At 41.8% G+C, this 16,124-nt stretch overlaps 1 protein-coding gene across 1 annotated transcript; it reads left to right on the top strand.

Moving 5' to 3' along the window:
• The first annotated feature begins 1,930 nt into the window (after positions 1-1,930).
• LOC420486 (mycocerosic acid synthase-like) lies at positions 1,931-15,780 on the top strand. The gene is made up of 7 exons (XM_015282063.4): positions 1,931-1,956; positions 3,590-3,653; positions 4,571-4,724; positions 6,070-6,230; positions 8,253-8,456; positions 8,980-9,161; positions 9,428-15,780. The coding sequence occupies exons 2-7, from the start codon at positions 3,593-3,595 to the stop codon at positions 14,984-14,986; spliced, it is 6,321 nt and encodes a 2,106-aa protein (XP_015137549.2). The 5' UTR covers positions 1,931-1,956; positions 3,590-3,592; the 3' UTR covers positions 14,987-15,780.
• Positions 15,781-16,124: the final 344 nt, after the last annotated feature.

Below are 16,124 nucleotides of genomic sequence, written 5' to 3'. Positions count from 1 at the left end.
TGACTCTCTGGGAGAAAGCAGAGGCAAATTAATATATTTAGGAGCTGTGTCATTTTTGCACAGGCACATCACATTTTGTCATTTTGGCATTGCTTGCTGAAGAGGTCTGTGGATTTATAAGCAAGACTATGGCCAAAAAGAGGGAAAAACTGCTGTTTGATGGGTAGATCCAGTTGAAAATTTTGGTGGTGGACACTCTCCTAACTCTTTGGTTTACAGACTTTAACCCAGAATGATAATATGAACCCTCTTATTCCCCTTCTTACCACTCACATTTTAGTAAAATTAGGCAAATATCTCATTATGATCTTGCGTCTTCTCTACTGCCTCTTAATCGTCATGAAAATAGTTGCTTTCGTCCACGGTTGAACTGTCAGCATTGATACCTTCCTCCCTACAGTTAGAATGAATGGGGAAGCTCCTTTGTTGTTTCAGGCCCTCAATCTGATCTCAGCAAAATCAGGCAGACATCTTTGCATCACTTACTAGCATATGCAAGGCTTACTTTTCCAATCATAGTTGAGACTTCTGTTAAAAATAAAAAAAATAAATGAAAATTTAAGACACACAAACTATCGGGTAGCTATTCCTCTTCCTTTTATTTCCCGTGACAAGGTCCACATTGCTCAGTGCTGGAAACTAATAACCAGGGAGGTCACACATTACCATTTTTGGTGAGGTGTTTTCCATCCTGTGGGTAAGTGTAACTGCTGGCCTAGCAGGGCTCTGCTGTGTGCTTGACATAATTTCTGTTGCTATAACAGTAACAACAACAGCAATAATAATGCAAATTTATTTTTTTGTAAAAATATGTAATAAGCTTGATGAATTGCTAAACAAACTTCCTATATAATTCCATAAGTATGTTGCTTATGTCAATAGTAGCAGACTTATTCCTTTATTTCAATGTGGGCTTACATACTTAGCTCATATTTCCACTACTCACATTTCTGAGAAGGACTGTGCTATCACTGCTTTCCTTTCAGTTTATAAATATATTCTTGCAAGTCATCAGTGCTCATTCAACAGACTGATAACTGTTCATCAGTCTTCTGCTTTGGATCAGTGACATTAACAGCACTTTCCTATTAGTATCTGACTGGTTTAATTTGCACTGAAATTCATAATTGTGCACGATTCGTTTCAATACTCCTTCCAGTACTGAACCAATACCTCAACACATGGCTCAGCATTTCTTACTTTCAAAACTGACAGTGAAAATGTAATGGAGATTCCACAGTGCATTGCTGGTTCATCTGATAACCCACGTTCTGTGGGCAGAGCCCATGGGTTAATTTACTTGAAGAAATAGCATAAATAAGTCCAATAACACCAGAATTCAGAAAAGTGACTTACAACTATGAAAGTGGGAGCAGAATTTGAGCTTTTCAGAGCAGGTTTCAAAGCTGTTTAGTGGCAGTATGCATTGTTTTCTTTTACTCAGGACAATGATTTCTTTCTTTTTTTGGAGAGAGGTGTGTTCCACAGCCAGGGAAGGCACTAACATCAGGGAAGACACTGACATATGGACTCTCCTGGCTCCTCAAAGACTCACTTAGCAAGTAAGAGAAGAAAAGATGAGTTTGGGTAGTTGGGAGGAAATCAGCTGAGGAAGAGTTAAAAAGGCATCTAGCAGAGGCTGGTGGATGCAATGCCTTCAGAGTTCGATTGTGGATGTTAGATAAGAGTGGGAGCTAGATAAGACAGATTTTGCTTTTGTCCTGATGTAAAACTTGATTGCTTTTACTACCCTCAAGGAGGGAGTTTTGAACTTTAGTCATGAGGAGAGCTGCTGACTAATGGCAATGCGGTGACTCATTTGCTTTTTTTTTCCTAAAAGGCGTTCACATTGTCACCACGTTTTAGCATGCATTTGAATAAGAAACCTCCCAGAATGCTATATAAAGGACTTCCAAAGACTCAGCCTGTTAGTAACCCCTACTGGAATCACATAAGGTAAGAGTTACATATCTCATTGGGTAGTTTTGTAGCTGTCATATTTAATGTTAAAAGGGGAAATCCCTTCTTTTTCTATTAAATGCTATTTAGGTGCTAACTTAAAACCAATACTCTCCAGTATCTTTGTGGTAAGAGTATCTGTGTTGGGCTTTGTAACTTTAGGTTGGTAGTGAATTAAAATATTCAATAGAAATAACATGGAAATCAATAGAGCAAAAGTAGAAATCAAAAGCAAAATTAACTACAAATTAAATAATGCCTAAATTGTGAAATGCAATTAAATAGAAACTGAAATTCAAAATATAAATAAATGAAGATCTTAATAGAAATAGAAACTAGAATATCAAGTTAGAGTGGGGAAAAAGATCCCAAGTCACAGATGTGTTTATGATCATATTTATTTCCAATGCAATGGGAAGTACCTCCAGTCTTAAAAACAGAGGTGATCTGGAAAGAACCAGAAGCAAACATTTTCTATGGCATTTTAGGATTATTATGATTGTTAAAATACAGAGCTTCGTTTCTCCTTCAGTGCAGTCAGTAACTCTGAAGGACTCTTTGGGACCTACTCTGCTATCACTGAGATGATTACCTTATTACTGCCAAGCATATAAAAAAAAATCCCTTTCACTGTGAATCTTCTCAGCCTTGCAGGCTGAAGGAAGCCCAGTAAGGGATCTGAGGCAGGCATTCTTTGAATTGAACTCATTTTTGTCTCCCAGTTTAAATTCCCAGAATTAAACAAACAAACAAACAAAATCTTTGAAATTTATAGTGAGAAGTTTCATTTGATATATGATATATATTAAACATTATGTTAGTTGAAAAATGTCATGGTTATGTTTGAAATTTCTCCTCAACAAAAGTTTTCTCTATGAAGCTGCAGATGAGATGCAAGGCAAGTGATTCCAGGGGCTGTGGTGGTGCTATTTGGAGATTGCTCACTGTCAGGAATACAGAGATCTCCTAGCTGCTGTTGGTGGCTTTGAGCATAGTGTGTGGGAGTTCTCTTATAGAACCTTCCCAGTGGAAGGCAATTTAGAGAAAAGCTAGGCAGCCATGGGATCCAGCAAAGCAATGCCCCAAATAAGATTTTCTTTCCGCGTCCTTTTTCAGAGTGTGGATGAAGCAGCTTTTGTTCCTTCCCTTGTTTGATTGTCCATTGGCTGTTCAGCGGGTCTGATTTTAACTGCTAACATGTAGAGCCAGTTTGGGAACTGTGTTTTATGAACAGGCTGGAGACGATGGAACTGAAAGCATGCCTTGGCCAGTGCTTATTTCCCTGCTGGACCCAAAGTGTGAAGCAGAACAGATCTAAGCATAGGCTGAAGAGCAGATTAGGTGGTGATGGAAGTATCAGAGGCTAAACAGTAAAAGGAGAGAGTCTGTGGATTAGGGAGTCTGAGAAATAGGTTAGGGTCTTTCCTCTAAATGTAGAGAGTGAATGAGAAACACCCCTCAGGTCTGGCCACCTTTCTCATTGCAGCCTAAAATACGTCATTCAAAATAAGCCAACCTTTGAGCAAATGCGTACTTATGCAATGATCATCTTTTAAAGTTATATTTATCTTACGGTTAATGTAAAGTTATTTGATCTGAGTGTTGTTTCTAACTGCATTGCGTTGCCCAGGTGATGAAGATGGAGACAGGGGATGAAATTGCTATTGTGGGAATAGCATGCAACTTTCCTGGAGGTAAGTTCTGAGTAAATACAAAGCAGGATGCTGACTGAGTGTTGGAAAGCACAGTCACTCATTACTACTGAGGTGGAGTAAAACAACTTGTTTCCCTCTTACTTTTGCAGAGTTCATGGCTTTGCTACTTGACCTTTTAATGAGATCTTTTTAAACGATCTCATTATGGTGAAAATGAGTTAGTTTGAATTTGTCCACTGAGAGGGAGAGCGGCAGTGTTTGCTGTGGGCAGGGCTTTGAGCTGCAGTGCATGAAAGTTGTGCAGACAAACCAAACATGTTAGGGATGATTTGAGGTTATTGCAAGTGCACTGGCCAGATGATCATGCACAGGTGTAGGACTATGGATCCGTAGGGACATTTATATTCTTTGGTTGGATGGGTGGTGTCCTTTGGATAGCTGGATGGTGGACTGAGCGTGGGTGTTTAGCCTTAGTTGAGATTGCTGTCCTCCAATAACTGTTCCTGACAGTTCCAATCCCCGACGTCCCACATCAGCTAGAGCTGAGCTGGTCAGTACTTGGTCATGCCACAGGTTAGCACTGTTTCCAGAGTGAGCGTGCATGAGGACATATGAATGCTGGGGAAAGCTGAAGCTGGGAGGAGATGAAATACGTGTTGGAACATTGATGCCATGTTATCTGGCTATTTGCCATGTTATTTTCCTTAAACATTCTTCAGAGCTTTCAAGGAATTAATTTGGTGGGGTGACATGCTTTTAAGCATGTAGCAATAAGAGGAACCATTCCTTTCCATATTCCTGTCACCAAAACACGATTGTTTGTTTATGTGTAGCAATTACATTTCAGCTACCTCGATTTAGATGTAGGAGTCCCAGGTAACAGAATGTGTCTTTCAGAATGAGCATGATGAAAAGGAGTACCTAATTTAATCTTCTTTGCAATATTTGTACAATAGGTGAAGGAATTGACAATTTCTGGAGAGTGCTGGAGGAAGGCAAAAACTGCACCGTAGAAATTCCCCCAGAGAGATTTAATACCGAAGACTGGTATGATCCAGACAGCAACAAGCCAGGGAAGATGTATACAACACGAGCTGCTCTTCTCAATGAGTGAGTGTGTTACTGTGCTGTGCCACAGATTTTTTTTGTATCTAGTCTGATGCGTCTAGCCTTTCAGAGAGAGCAAGCCACAGGAAGATGTTATAACTTGGATGTAGGAACAGGTTTTCTTTCATCTCCCACAATGAACTTGCAGTTTTCAAGTTGCAGGAATTCCTGTAATATGACAGTTATGAGCACATTGCTTTGCAGGCCGTGATATTTGTATGCATAATGCAGCTTGTGTGTCCACACTTGTCATGTCTTGTGACACCACCAGTCATGCAATGGATGTGTGTGCACTTTGGGTATGGACGCGTACACATGCATTAGGTATGAAGCTGTGTATACCAGATGTGAGGTGGGCTACAGCCTGCCAAAGGACTTGTAAATCCCTCTTACAGCCTGTTGAAGAAGGTGGCGGAGTATGGACTTTGAGTATGATCTGCCTGATGAGTCTTGCCCAGTTTCAGTTTGAAGGTTGACCAGATCTGCTGGACCTCAGGCCCTAATCCTGTGTACATAAATACTTGTTAAAGATCCTTCTGAACAAAGAAGTCATGGAGATATGAATTATAGTGTGTATCTTTTCACTTGTGCCCCAAAGTTTCACATCAAACTTTATTAGAGATATGCATTTTTATTTGTCAATCTTATTGGGCCCTGCAAAGAACACTTAATGGGCTTGGATGAAAATTACTTAAGTAATTTGTCTCCTATTAGATATTTAATTTTTTGCTTAATTCAAGAGATGACAGAAAGCCTTACAAATGTGATCTTGGAATAAAAGCTAAAATCTGGGCTTAATTATTTTTAACTGTGGGCCTATTTTAAACATTTTTAAGATAAACAAACAAAAAACACAATATATTTTTAATTTATTATTAGAGAAAAGAAAGGGTATCTACTGGGAGCATCTGAGCTGATCGTATACATATTTAAATTGTATGATCATTGGTCCATATTGTCTTTAAATTGTTTAGAAGGTAGTATTTAAAACTTGTTGACTAGGTCAACATTATAGCAAGGGGAGTCTCATTCTGCAAGTTTTGATAGCGTAAGGCATGCTGTTGGTACCAGTATGATAATCTACCAGTGTGGGGAAAAAAAAAAATAAAAAAATTAATGAATGGTCTTCTATCTTTGAAATGTAGAATAGTTGATAAAAATACATATTTCCTGGCAGAAAATAAAGCATCCTTGGCCTACTCTTTTTGTTAATTTCATAAATGGGAACTGTGTTCTCAGTATCACTTACTGTTTTGCTTTTTGTGACACTGCAAAAAGAAAAAAAAAAAAAGCTTGTAATCTTTGTGTTGTATACATACTGTGCTTTTTTCTAATCCACGTATTTCAGATTTAACACATTTGACAACCAGCTATTTGGAATAAATAGTATGGAAGCTGAAAGCATGGATCCACAACAGAAGTTATTGATAGAATGCACATACAAAGCACTGGAGGATGCAGGAGTCCCTGTAGAAGCCATCAGTGGCACCAAAACGGGCGTTTTTGTTGGTAAGAGGAAAATTTTATGGTGAAGAATGTCCATTCTACCCTCACAAAAATGGAACACCCCTTTGTAAACTGTGTGTATTGCTGGCATAGGAGACCTTAAGGCTACTGTATTATGACTGGTTATTTTTGGTGAAGACAGACTATTAGGTCACTCTAGAAATTCATAACATAATTAACGTATCTAATTTTAGCTGTCCCTGTTAATATCTTGAGGCACCAGTGTTGACACAGAAAACAGTTAAAGTCTCCACTCTGCCCAGCCCTTTCCAAGACTGATACTCTCAAGCCAGGCTAACACCTTGATGTTTAGCAGTATACCAGTGGTGAAGGTGTTATGAAGGTTAAGATGGTTTGAAAGCAGCAGAAATCCTTATGTAGATAGTGGTATGCTACCAAGGTGCACTTGTCCAACTGCTGATTGTCACAGAATCAAAATCGTAGAATGGCTTAGGTTGGAAAGGACCTCAAGGATCATCAGGTTCCAACCCTCATGCCACAGGCAGGATTGCCAACCTCTAGATCAAGTCCTAGATCAGGCTGCCTATGGCCCCCTCCCACCTGGCCTTAAACAACTCCAGCGATGGGACATCCACAACTTTTCTGGGCAACCTGTGCCAGCACTTCACCACTCTCTCAGTAAACAAACAAACAAACAAACAAAAAAAAACAAAAAACACAGAAAAACAAACAAACAAACTTCCCCTGTCATCTAATCTAAGTCTCCCCTCTTTTAGTTTAAAGCCATCCTGCCCCTTGTCCTATCACTATCTACCTGCATAAAAAAAAAAATTCATTTCCCTAATGTTCATCACCTTCCTTTAAATATTGGAAGGCTGCAATGAGGTCTCCCTGCAGCCTCCTCTTTTCTGGGCTGAACAAGCCTGCTTCCTTCAGCCTGCCTCCACAGGAAAGGTTCTCAAGCTCCCTGATCATCTTTCTGGCCCTCCTCTGGACCCTCTCCAAAAGCTCCATATTTTTCCTGTGTTGGGGGCCCAAGACCTGGACACAGCACTACAGCTGGGGCCTCACAAGGGCAGAGTAGAGGAGGACAATCACCTTCATACTACTGACCACCCGTCTTCTGATGGAACCTAGTACACCATTGGTTTTCTGGGCAACAAGCACATACTACTGACTCACATTAGCTTTTTCATCAACCAGGACCCATAAGTCCTTTTCTGCAGAGCTACTACAGAGGAGTTCTTCTCCTAGTTTGCATACATATCTGGGATTGCATCAGCCCAATTGTAAAACCTTGCATTTCATTTTGTTGAACCTCATTAGGCTCACAAGGGCCAACCTTTTAAGTTTATCAAGGACCCTCTGGATGGCATCCCTTCCTTCTCCTGTATCAACTGCACTGGTCAGCTTGAAGTCATCAGAAAACTTACTGAGGGTTGTAATGCTATAATAGAAGGAGAACACCAGGGTGGCAAAGTCATTGGCTACAGCAAATGAGAATGAGACCAAATGCAGCAGCCACAGTTACAGAAAGGAAAGAAAACAGCTGCTTGTCTCTGGAAGGCCACAGGTAGGCAGGGATCTCCAGCGAGAAATGCCCTCACCTCTACTGCCAACCCATAAATGAGATCAGGGAAGGGGTCGAGCCGGGATCCAACCCATCTGGTCAATCAGGTGCATGGCATGCACCTGAACCCCCCTGGGTTGGCCCTGCCTTCCCACCAGGTGCTCAAACACTGTTTCAGGCCGTGACTTGGCATTTCCACTACAAGGATATACGGTCAATCCTATCATCTACATTATTGATAAAGATATTAAAGAATAGCAGTCCCAAGAGAAATGCTGGTGGAACACTGCTCGTTACCTGTCTCCATCTGGACATAGAGCCATTGACCACAACCCTCTGGTTGTGACCTTCCAACCAAGCCCTTATTTACCGAATAGTCCACCCTTCAAATCCATATATCCCCAATTAAGAGGTAAGGATGTGGTGTCAAGTTCAAGGTTGCACATCCCTTTGGTCTGCTCAGGGTAACGTGACATGTATTTGCATTGTTACAGGCCTTATGAATCGAGACTTTGAAATCATAAGAAGCAAAGCAGTAAGTGAAATAAATCATTATGCTGGTACAGGATCAGCAATGAGCATAGCTGCTAACAGGGTCTCCTTCACATTTAATCTGACTGGACCATCGCTGACAATTGACACTGCTTGTTCATCATTTCTTTTTGCTCTGCACTGTGCCTTGCGAGCAATTAAATCAGGTAATGGGATTGAAGAGATATATATGGCAAATAAATTAGGACTAATGCTGTATGAAATTGCTGAGAAATATATACATATTTTCCTGGGATTTGTTTCACATAACTTCTGAAGTTAAGTGTTATAGTTATTTTGAAGAACTAACTTTCAATAATATTTCATGTTTTTATTCTTCCTGAGATGTGATTAATACCTTCATGTTCACCAGTAGCTGCCTTAATGGATTCCAGTGCCTCAGAAATATGCACTGTACCTGCAGAAGCAGTCATCCCTTTGCTGTGAGGGATCCTGTTACTTTCTCTAACATATCCTGATGTAATTTTAGATAACTGTATTGAGTACTTTTTCAGCAACCAATCACAATGGCAGATTCCAATCTTAACAATTAAAATAACACAACTAACTTTTAGTATCAGTAAACTCTTTCTGTAGTATCTATCTTTTCAATCAACTATGTTATAGTTAATGTCTTTCTTCCTGTGACCTTCAACATCTCAACCGGAATATGTTTCTGTTATACTGCAGGAGACTGTGAGGCAGCTATTTGCGGTGGTGTGAACAGCATAATAGATCCCTGCAACTTTGTGTCTCTCAGTAAAGCAAAAATGATCTCTCCAGATGGAATGAGTAAACCCTTTTCCAAAAAGGCAGATGGCTATGGAAGGGGAGAAGGCTGTGGTGTTGTATTCCTCAAACCACTGGAAAAGGTAAGATTGTTTGTGAAGAAGCCTGAAATAAGCCTGGCTTCTTACTTGAATTTTGTATTTCCAATTCCCATAATTACTGTAGCAAAAAGCTTTTCTAATTCAAGCTTACTGTTAGCATTAAGAAAACATTTATGCTCCTCTCCTGCACTGAGAATGATATCACAAATTTAAGGTTGCTGATACCGTCTGTCTGGTTTGGGTTCCTGATCTTGCAGATAGATAAAGCATGAGATGATTAAAGATGATTTTCTCTTTCTGTGAAACAGGCAATGGAAGACCACAGCAAAATCTGGGGTGTTATAAACATCAGTGCAGTCAATCAGAATGGTAGGTCTATAACACCAATCACAAGGCCGTCCCAAATAGAGCAGGAGAAGTTACTGCGCAGCATTTATGAAGGTCACGTAGATCCCTCAGTTGTGCAGTACATTGAAGCCCACGGGACGGGAACTGCCGCTGGAGACCCCACGGAAGCTGAAAGCCTTGGTAACGTTGTTTGTAAAAACAGACCTTCACGAGTTCCCCCTCTGAAAATTGGTTCGGTGAAAGGAAATATTGGCCACACTGAATCAGCTGCTGGAGCAGCAGGTTTGATCAAAGTGCTTCTGATGATGCATCATGGGAAGATTGTTCCATCCTTGCACTACTCAAAGGAGATGAGCAGCATCGATACAGAGAAGTTAAAGCTTGCCATTCCCACCGCGGTTGAGCCCTGGGAAGATTCCAGTGAGTACGGCAGAGTAGCTGGCATCAACTGCTTTGGATTTGGAGGAACCAATGCCCATGTTGTAGTCAGGCAGGTTAAGCAGCCAGAGCCTCTTCCTGCCTTTAAGAGGCCGCTGGAATTAGTCCTGCTGTCCGCAGCGTCAGCTAAGTCCCTTCAGATGACAATGGCAGACACAGCTGAGCAGCTGAGCACAAGAAACTGCGTAACTCTCCCAAGCCTGGCCTATACATCTGCCTGCAGAAGAAGCCATGCCAACTACAGGTACCGAAAAGCATTTGTGGCAAACTCTCTCCAACACCTGCAGCAAGAGGTTATGTTGGCAGCAAGCACTGACTTTGCCATGTCAAAGGTGGAGCCTCAACTGGTGTTTGTGTTCTGTGGCAACGGCGTAACACTGAAGGAGTTCAGTGAGGCACTGCTGAGCTCAGAGCCAGTGTTCAGAGACAAGTGTAAGGAAATAGAAGCACTCTTCCAGAAGCATGCTCCCATCAGCCTTCTGCCAGCAAGAGATCGCAGCTCGAAGGAGCTGCTGGATCCGGAACTCTCCCAGCCCATGCTTTTTACCCTGCAGGTTGCCTTAGCTTCTCTTCTGAAGTACTGGGGCATTAAGCCGGTCGCTGCAGTTGGCCATTCGGTGGGGGAAGTTGCCGCAGCACATTTTGCAGGGTACCTTTCCCTGGCAGATGCAGTCAAAGTGATATATCACCGGAGCAGGCTGCAGGCAAAGACTGCCAGGGGCAGAATGCTGGTGGTTGGAAACATACCCGCTCAAGAGATTGCTGAACGTTTGCATTCCTACTCGGGAAGGGTGTGCATTGCAGCTTTCAACAGCCCAGTTTCCTGCACCTTGTCTGGAAATCCAGATGATGTGGACTTGGTCCAGAAAGATTTAGCAGCAGCTTTCAGCCACAGAAACATCTTTCTTCGTGTTTTAAATGTCCCAGCTGCCTACCACAGCCCTAGCATGGATGTGATACTTGGGGAGTTGGAGCAGAGCATAGAGCCTTTAGAAGAACAGAAGGGTGACGTTGAAGTAATTTCAACACTGACCGGGGCAGCTGCTTCTGCAAAGGACTTCACTCGCGGCAAATTCTGGGCCCAGCATACTCGTGAGCCGGTTGCTTTCACTCAAGCCATAGAAACTGCAGCTAGAAACAGGGAAAATGTAGTGTTTGTTGAAATAAGTCCTCACAGAGCGTTGCAGCGAAATATAAAAGAGACCCTAGGAAACGTCACTAAGGTGTTCCCTTCTTTGCAGTCTGATGCAGAGTATCAGGCACTCTTTAGCTTGGTAGGAAATCTGTTTGAACTGGGCTACAATCCCAACTGGCAGCACTTTTATGATGGATATCAAAGCATTCCAGTGACCATTCCACGGTATCAGTTTGATCGTAAAAGAGCTATGCCCTCTCTGGATACCCCTCAACAAGCAAACCAAAGTGATGTCAACTCTCGTCATCCTTTGATTTATGTAATCAAGAATAACAACATGGAGTTTGGCTGCCTGCTCTCCCAGGACACCACCTCCTACTTATATGAGCACAAGAACAACGGTGTGGCTTTAGTTCCTGGTGCTTTTTATGTGGAGCTTGGTCTGGCCTGCGTGATGAGCAGCTCAGGACCTAAAATGCCTCTGAGTGCTTGCCAGATGAGCATCATTTTTTCAGCACCGTGTGTTCTCACACAGAGTTCCCAAGTCTTGAATATCAAGCTGAGTCCACAAAAAGCAGCAACAGCCTTTGAGATACTCTCTTCCTCCAATGCAGTTTATGCTTCAGGCCAAGTTAGAAAGGTTCCTGAGGCTGCTGTGGAAGAAAGCACCATCTCCTTCCAAGAGGTCTATCACAGATGCACGTCAGTGATTAGCACAGAGAAGGTCTATGAAGCACTGTCTCAGATTGGCTTTCAGTATGGCTCCATATTCAGGCAACTCAGGGATGTGCATTATTGCCAGGAACTAAAGGAAGCTATAACAAGCATCAAGGTGAACAAGGAGACCCTCGGAGAGATGTACAGCTACTGTATCCATCCAGTGCTGCTGGACTGTTTTATGCAGATGACTGCTGTTATGATCTCGAGCACGCAGCAGTCCAGAGCAGGCTTTCCTTCAGGGATAGGCAGCCTGGTGGTGTTGCGACCTTTGGAGGAAGAAATGATGATATATATGAGAACAAGCAAATCCATTGGGAATTGCTTTGAGGTCTGTGGATGCTTCATGGACAAACATGGGTCCGTTTTGGCTGAACTCAAGCGTGTTGCCATCACTTTCATGAAAGCAGCGTCTTCCAGAGACAATGAGTTCATGTTTGAAAACAGATGGTCAGAAGTTTCTCCATCAAAGATGATTGGTCATGTAGAAGCAGTGCCTAGAGTCCTAGTGTTTGCTGACAAATTTGGGATAGCTGAGCAGCTCAGAAAATATTTGCATCCTGATTCCAGATATGTTATGTATGAAGACTGGGAATCCCTCTTGGAAGACCACGCAGGGAATCAGATGAAAGCAGAGGTTGAGGATTACGATGAAGTTCTCTTCCTGTGGGGAATTCAAAAGGTGAACGAAGAGTTCCCAAGTAAAGTGGTAGACCAACTCTCAAAGTGTTGTGAAGCCTATCGCCAAGTTATCGTGGCGTTAAGAGAGAAAAGTTCTCACTGTTCAATCCGAGTGATCAGCTACAGAACAACAGAAAGAAACGTAGACCACGTTAACTGTGGGTTTGCATTGCATGGCATGACCAGAACTTGTGTTGTTGAAGTTCCAGAAATCACGTTTCAGATAATCGACCTCAGCTCTTCCAGCTCCCTGGACATCTCAGCATTATCCGATGTCCTTGTCAAATACAGAGGTAAGGATTATCCGGAAGTCTACATCAGCCAAGGAAGAATTTATGCATCTGAAATCAAACGCACTCCTTTTGTAGATGCAGATTACAGCCAGCACGTAAGGTCTCTCCGGAGTTCGGAAACATTCACTTTGTACACTGCTGATCCATACGCAGCAAAAGACTTGTCTGCTGAACTATCCACCAGCATGGCTACTCAGCTGGAAAATCAAAGTGTTGAGATTCAAGTGGATAAGATATGTATCCACTCTGAAGATTATTTTCCCATTAGTGTTTCTAGTCGTAACTTTGGTAATACACTCTACTGGAATTCCCAAGCAGCAGACAAACACAGACTTCTAGCTCTTGATTTCAGTGGCACAGTCACAGCAGTAGGCACAGCTGTGAAGAAAGTCAAAGTGGGCGATCACGTGGTTTCCTGTTATCCGACTGCTGCATCATCCAGAATTCAGGTCCCAGGAACAGTTTGTTTAAATGTAAAGAAATATCCATGCTTTCAAACCGTCCCTTGTGTGTCCTACTTCATCATTGCATGGGAGATCTTAAATCAGAGGTTACCCAAGGGGAAACATGGCAGAACTTTGGGTATTATTTCTACAGAGCCATCATCAGTGTTATGCCGTGTTCTTTCCGCGGCAGCAGAAGGGGTGGGCTGGAAAACAGTACTTGCAAGGCCCGCTCCTGATATGTTGCAGTATATAAATGCATGCAATGCCCTTGTTATTCTTCCTCCAGTAGGCAGGCTGTCTCAGGAGGATTTGGCCCATATGTACTGTCTGAAAGATGTGGTGATAGTACATGGCCATCAACAGTCGGAATGTATTCAGAACGTCAGTGGACTTGATCATGAAAATATCAGCTTTCATATCCTCATCCTTAGCAGTATCTTCCAGAAGGCATCTCTAAAGGAGCTCCCAAAGGCTGTGCGTGTATGGATCAGTTCTTTAGATATGAAACGGTTTAGACATCTACCAGGCACTGTATTTCAGCAAACTGAGACCTTTGAAAGGCTGCAGTCTGCGATGTGCTCGTTTACCTGCAAATCTGTCCCACTTGCTGTACTGAGAAAGCAGAAGGACGTCACCGTTGTTTCAGATATCCCATTGTATGAATCTGAGAAGAAGATATTTAAGCAGAATGCTGTTTATGTAGTAGCAGGGGGGCTCACTGGCCTTGGCTTTGAAACTGTGAAATTCATAGCAGCGAATGGAGGAGGGTGTATTGCAATACTCTCCAGGAAAATTCCAAGCGAGGAGAAACAAGAAGAGATGAAGGATTTGCAGCTGAAGCACGAAGGCAGCAAGATAGTGTTTGTGCAGTGTGACATTACTGTGACCAGTGATGTTGAGGAAGCTTTCCAGGTCATTGTAAAATTGTTTGAAGGGTGTCCAGTCAAAGGTGTCTTTCAAAGTGCTGTTGTTCTACACGATGGTCGTCTTGAAGTTCTGAAGTTTGCTGACTTTCAGAAGGTGCTGAGCCCCAAAGTGGCAGGGACCCTAAATCTTCACTGGGCTACAAGAGGCCAACAGCTTGACTACTTTGTGTGCTACTCCTCTGTTACTTCCTTTCTAGGAAACTCCACGCAGGCAAACTACGCAGCTGCAAACTCTTTCCTGGACGTCTTCTGCCTCTACAGGAGGAACTGTGGTCTTTCAGGCCAATCCATTAACTGGGGTGCTTTGAACCTCGGCATATTGCTCAATCAAAACCAGATTCAGAACATTCTGGAATCCAAGGGCATAGATATTCTGGAAGTGCATGAGATTCACGAGTATCTCAAGAAGAGCTTACTTTCAAATAATCCACAGCAAGCTGTCGTCAAATTAAATTTTAAAACTTTATTTAATCATGTTTTTAGCCGAATTCTTTCACTTAAAAATCGGTTTACATCACTCATGTCAGAAGAATTTGGAAGCAAGCTTGAAACCACTGAGAAATCTCAAGTCCAGGATACTGCTTCAGTCAAGTCTGAAGACTATATTACCTCGCTGATGGCTGACCTCACTGGACTGAACCCAGATGAACTGACCATGAATACACCACTATCATCGTTGGGCATAGACTCTATGTTAGCTATGACAATTCAGAACCGTGTCTTTCAAGAAAGAAAGGTGGACATTCCTCTTCTGAAACTACTTGATCCTCACACCACTCTGTCAAGTTTAGTAGTAGTTTTAGGAGAAACAACCAATGCAGAAGGAGTTGTAGAGAAAAAAATGTCTGCAGTTGCAAATGGCGAACAGGAGATCAGGTTATAGAGTTTTTTCTTTCAATAATTGTGTAAAGATGAGTAGACCCTTTGCAGTATCCCAGAATATGTCATGGCAAAGGCAAGTTAGAACATGCACATGTGCTGAATGTAATCTTCTGTCTTGTCCTAGAAAATCACACCGGTTTCTCCTGCCATTGCACTAACTTTTTTACTTTTGGATAGTGGTATGACATTATGCTTCCAATCTCTTTTACTTTCATTTTCAGTATTTTAAACTGTAAATACCTAGGCTATACAGAATTTCATTTGATGAGTTTGTATGTAAAAGACGTATTATGTATTTTTTAACCATACTAAAGTCCTGATTAAACGGAATAAGTTCACTGTTTTAAATGGTAAATGTCTGTGTAAAGCAACACTGTATTGCCCCAATTGTTTGTCATTATTACTTTTTCAGTGTACAGTAATTTTCTGATTCTTATCAAAGGCCTATAAATTGGACATCTTTTGAATAACTTTTCTTGTGAATTTCAGAGGTTTCTTTTTCAGCAATTTAAAATTTGTATTTTTCTTATACAAAAATGTTAAAAATTGTCTGTAAAGCAACAGTATTTTTCAGTTTTCTTTTATGAAAGAGCCTATAAGTGAAAATAGTAACATTTTTTAAATGCAAAACCAAAAGTGTATCTCCGTGCTGTTTTAATTTTTTTCCTTTTCCCACCCTCTCACTTTAAATGTTCCTAATAATAACAGCTGCCCTTACTTTACTCCCAAGAGAAAATACTGACTTCCCCCCCCCGGTACACTGGAGGAAACTTGATCAATAATTGATTAAAATGAGGACAGTGTCCTTGTATTTTTTTCTCCATTTTATATCCAGTTACCATTCCCCCTCAGATTTCTCTTGCAGCTCTGACAGCATCTGGGGCTACCCTAATACAGGGATGGCACAACACCTGGCTGAGAAGGGAAGGCACCTCTGTAATAGTGGAAATAATGCATGGCTTGCTTGCGTGTTAACGAGCATGGATGTCACTTACAGAAACAACACATCAGACCCCTGAAGCAATCTCTTCTCCAAGCAATACAAGCGCAGTTTCCTCAGCAACTCCTCATAGCTCTGGTGCTCCAGTTCACAACCATCTTGACGGCCCTCTGCTGAAGTCAAGTTTATCACTAATATC

This window comes from Gallus gallus, chromosome 2 (genome assembly GCF_016699485.2).
Source record: "Gallus gallus isolate bGalGal1 chromosome 2, bGalGal1.mat.broiler.GRCg7b, whole genome shotgun sequence".
Taxonomy (NCBI): domain Eukaryota; kingdom Metazoa; phylum Chordata; class Aves; order Galliformes; family Phasianidae; genus Gallus; species Gallus gallus.
Note: the sequence above shows the minus strand (reverse complement) of the source record. Positions and strands in the feature narration are given on the sequence as shown.

What these genes read in the sequence shown, in the direction of transcription:
- LOC420486 (XM_015282063.4), top strand. Translation starts at nt 3,593, where the DNA reads ATGAAGATGGAGACAGGGGATGAAATTGCTATTGTGGGAATAGCATGC. An exon ending in CGAGCTGCTCTTCTCAATGA is followed by an intron (nt 4,725 to 6,069) that starts GTGAGTGTGTTA and finishes CACGTATTTCAG; the next exon opens with ATTTAACACATTTGACAACC. An exon ending in CTTGCGAGCAATTAAATCAG is followed by an intron (nt 8,457 to 8,979) that starts GTAATGGGATTG and finishes GTTATACTGCAG; the next exon opens with GAGACTGTGAGGCAGCTATT.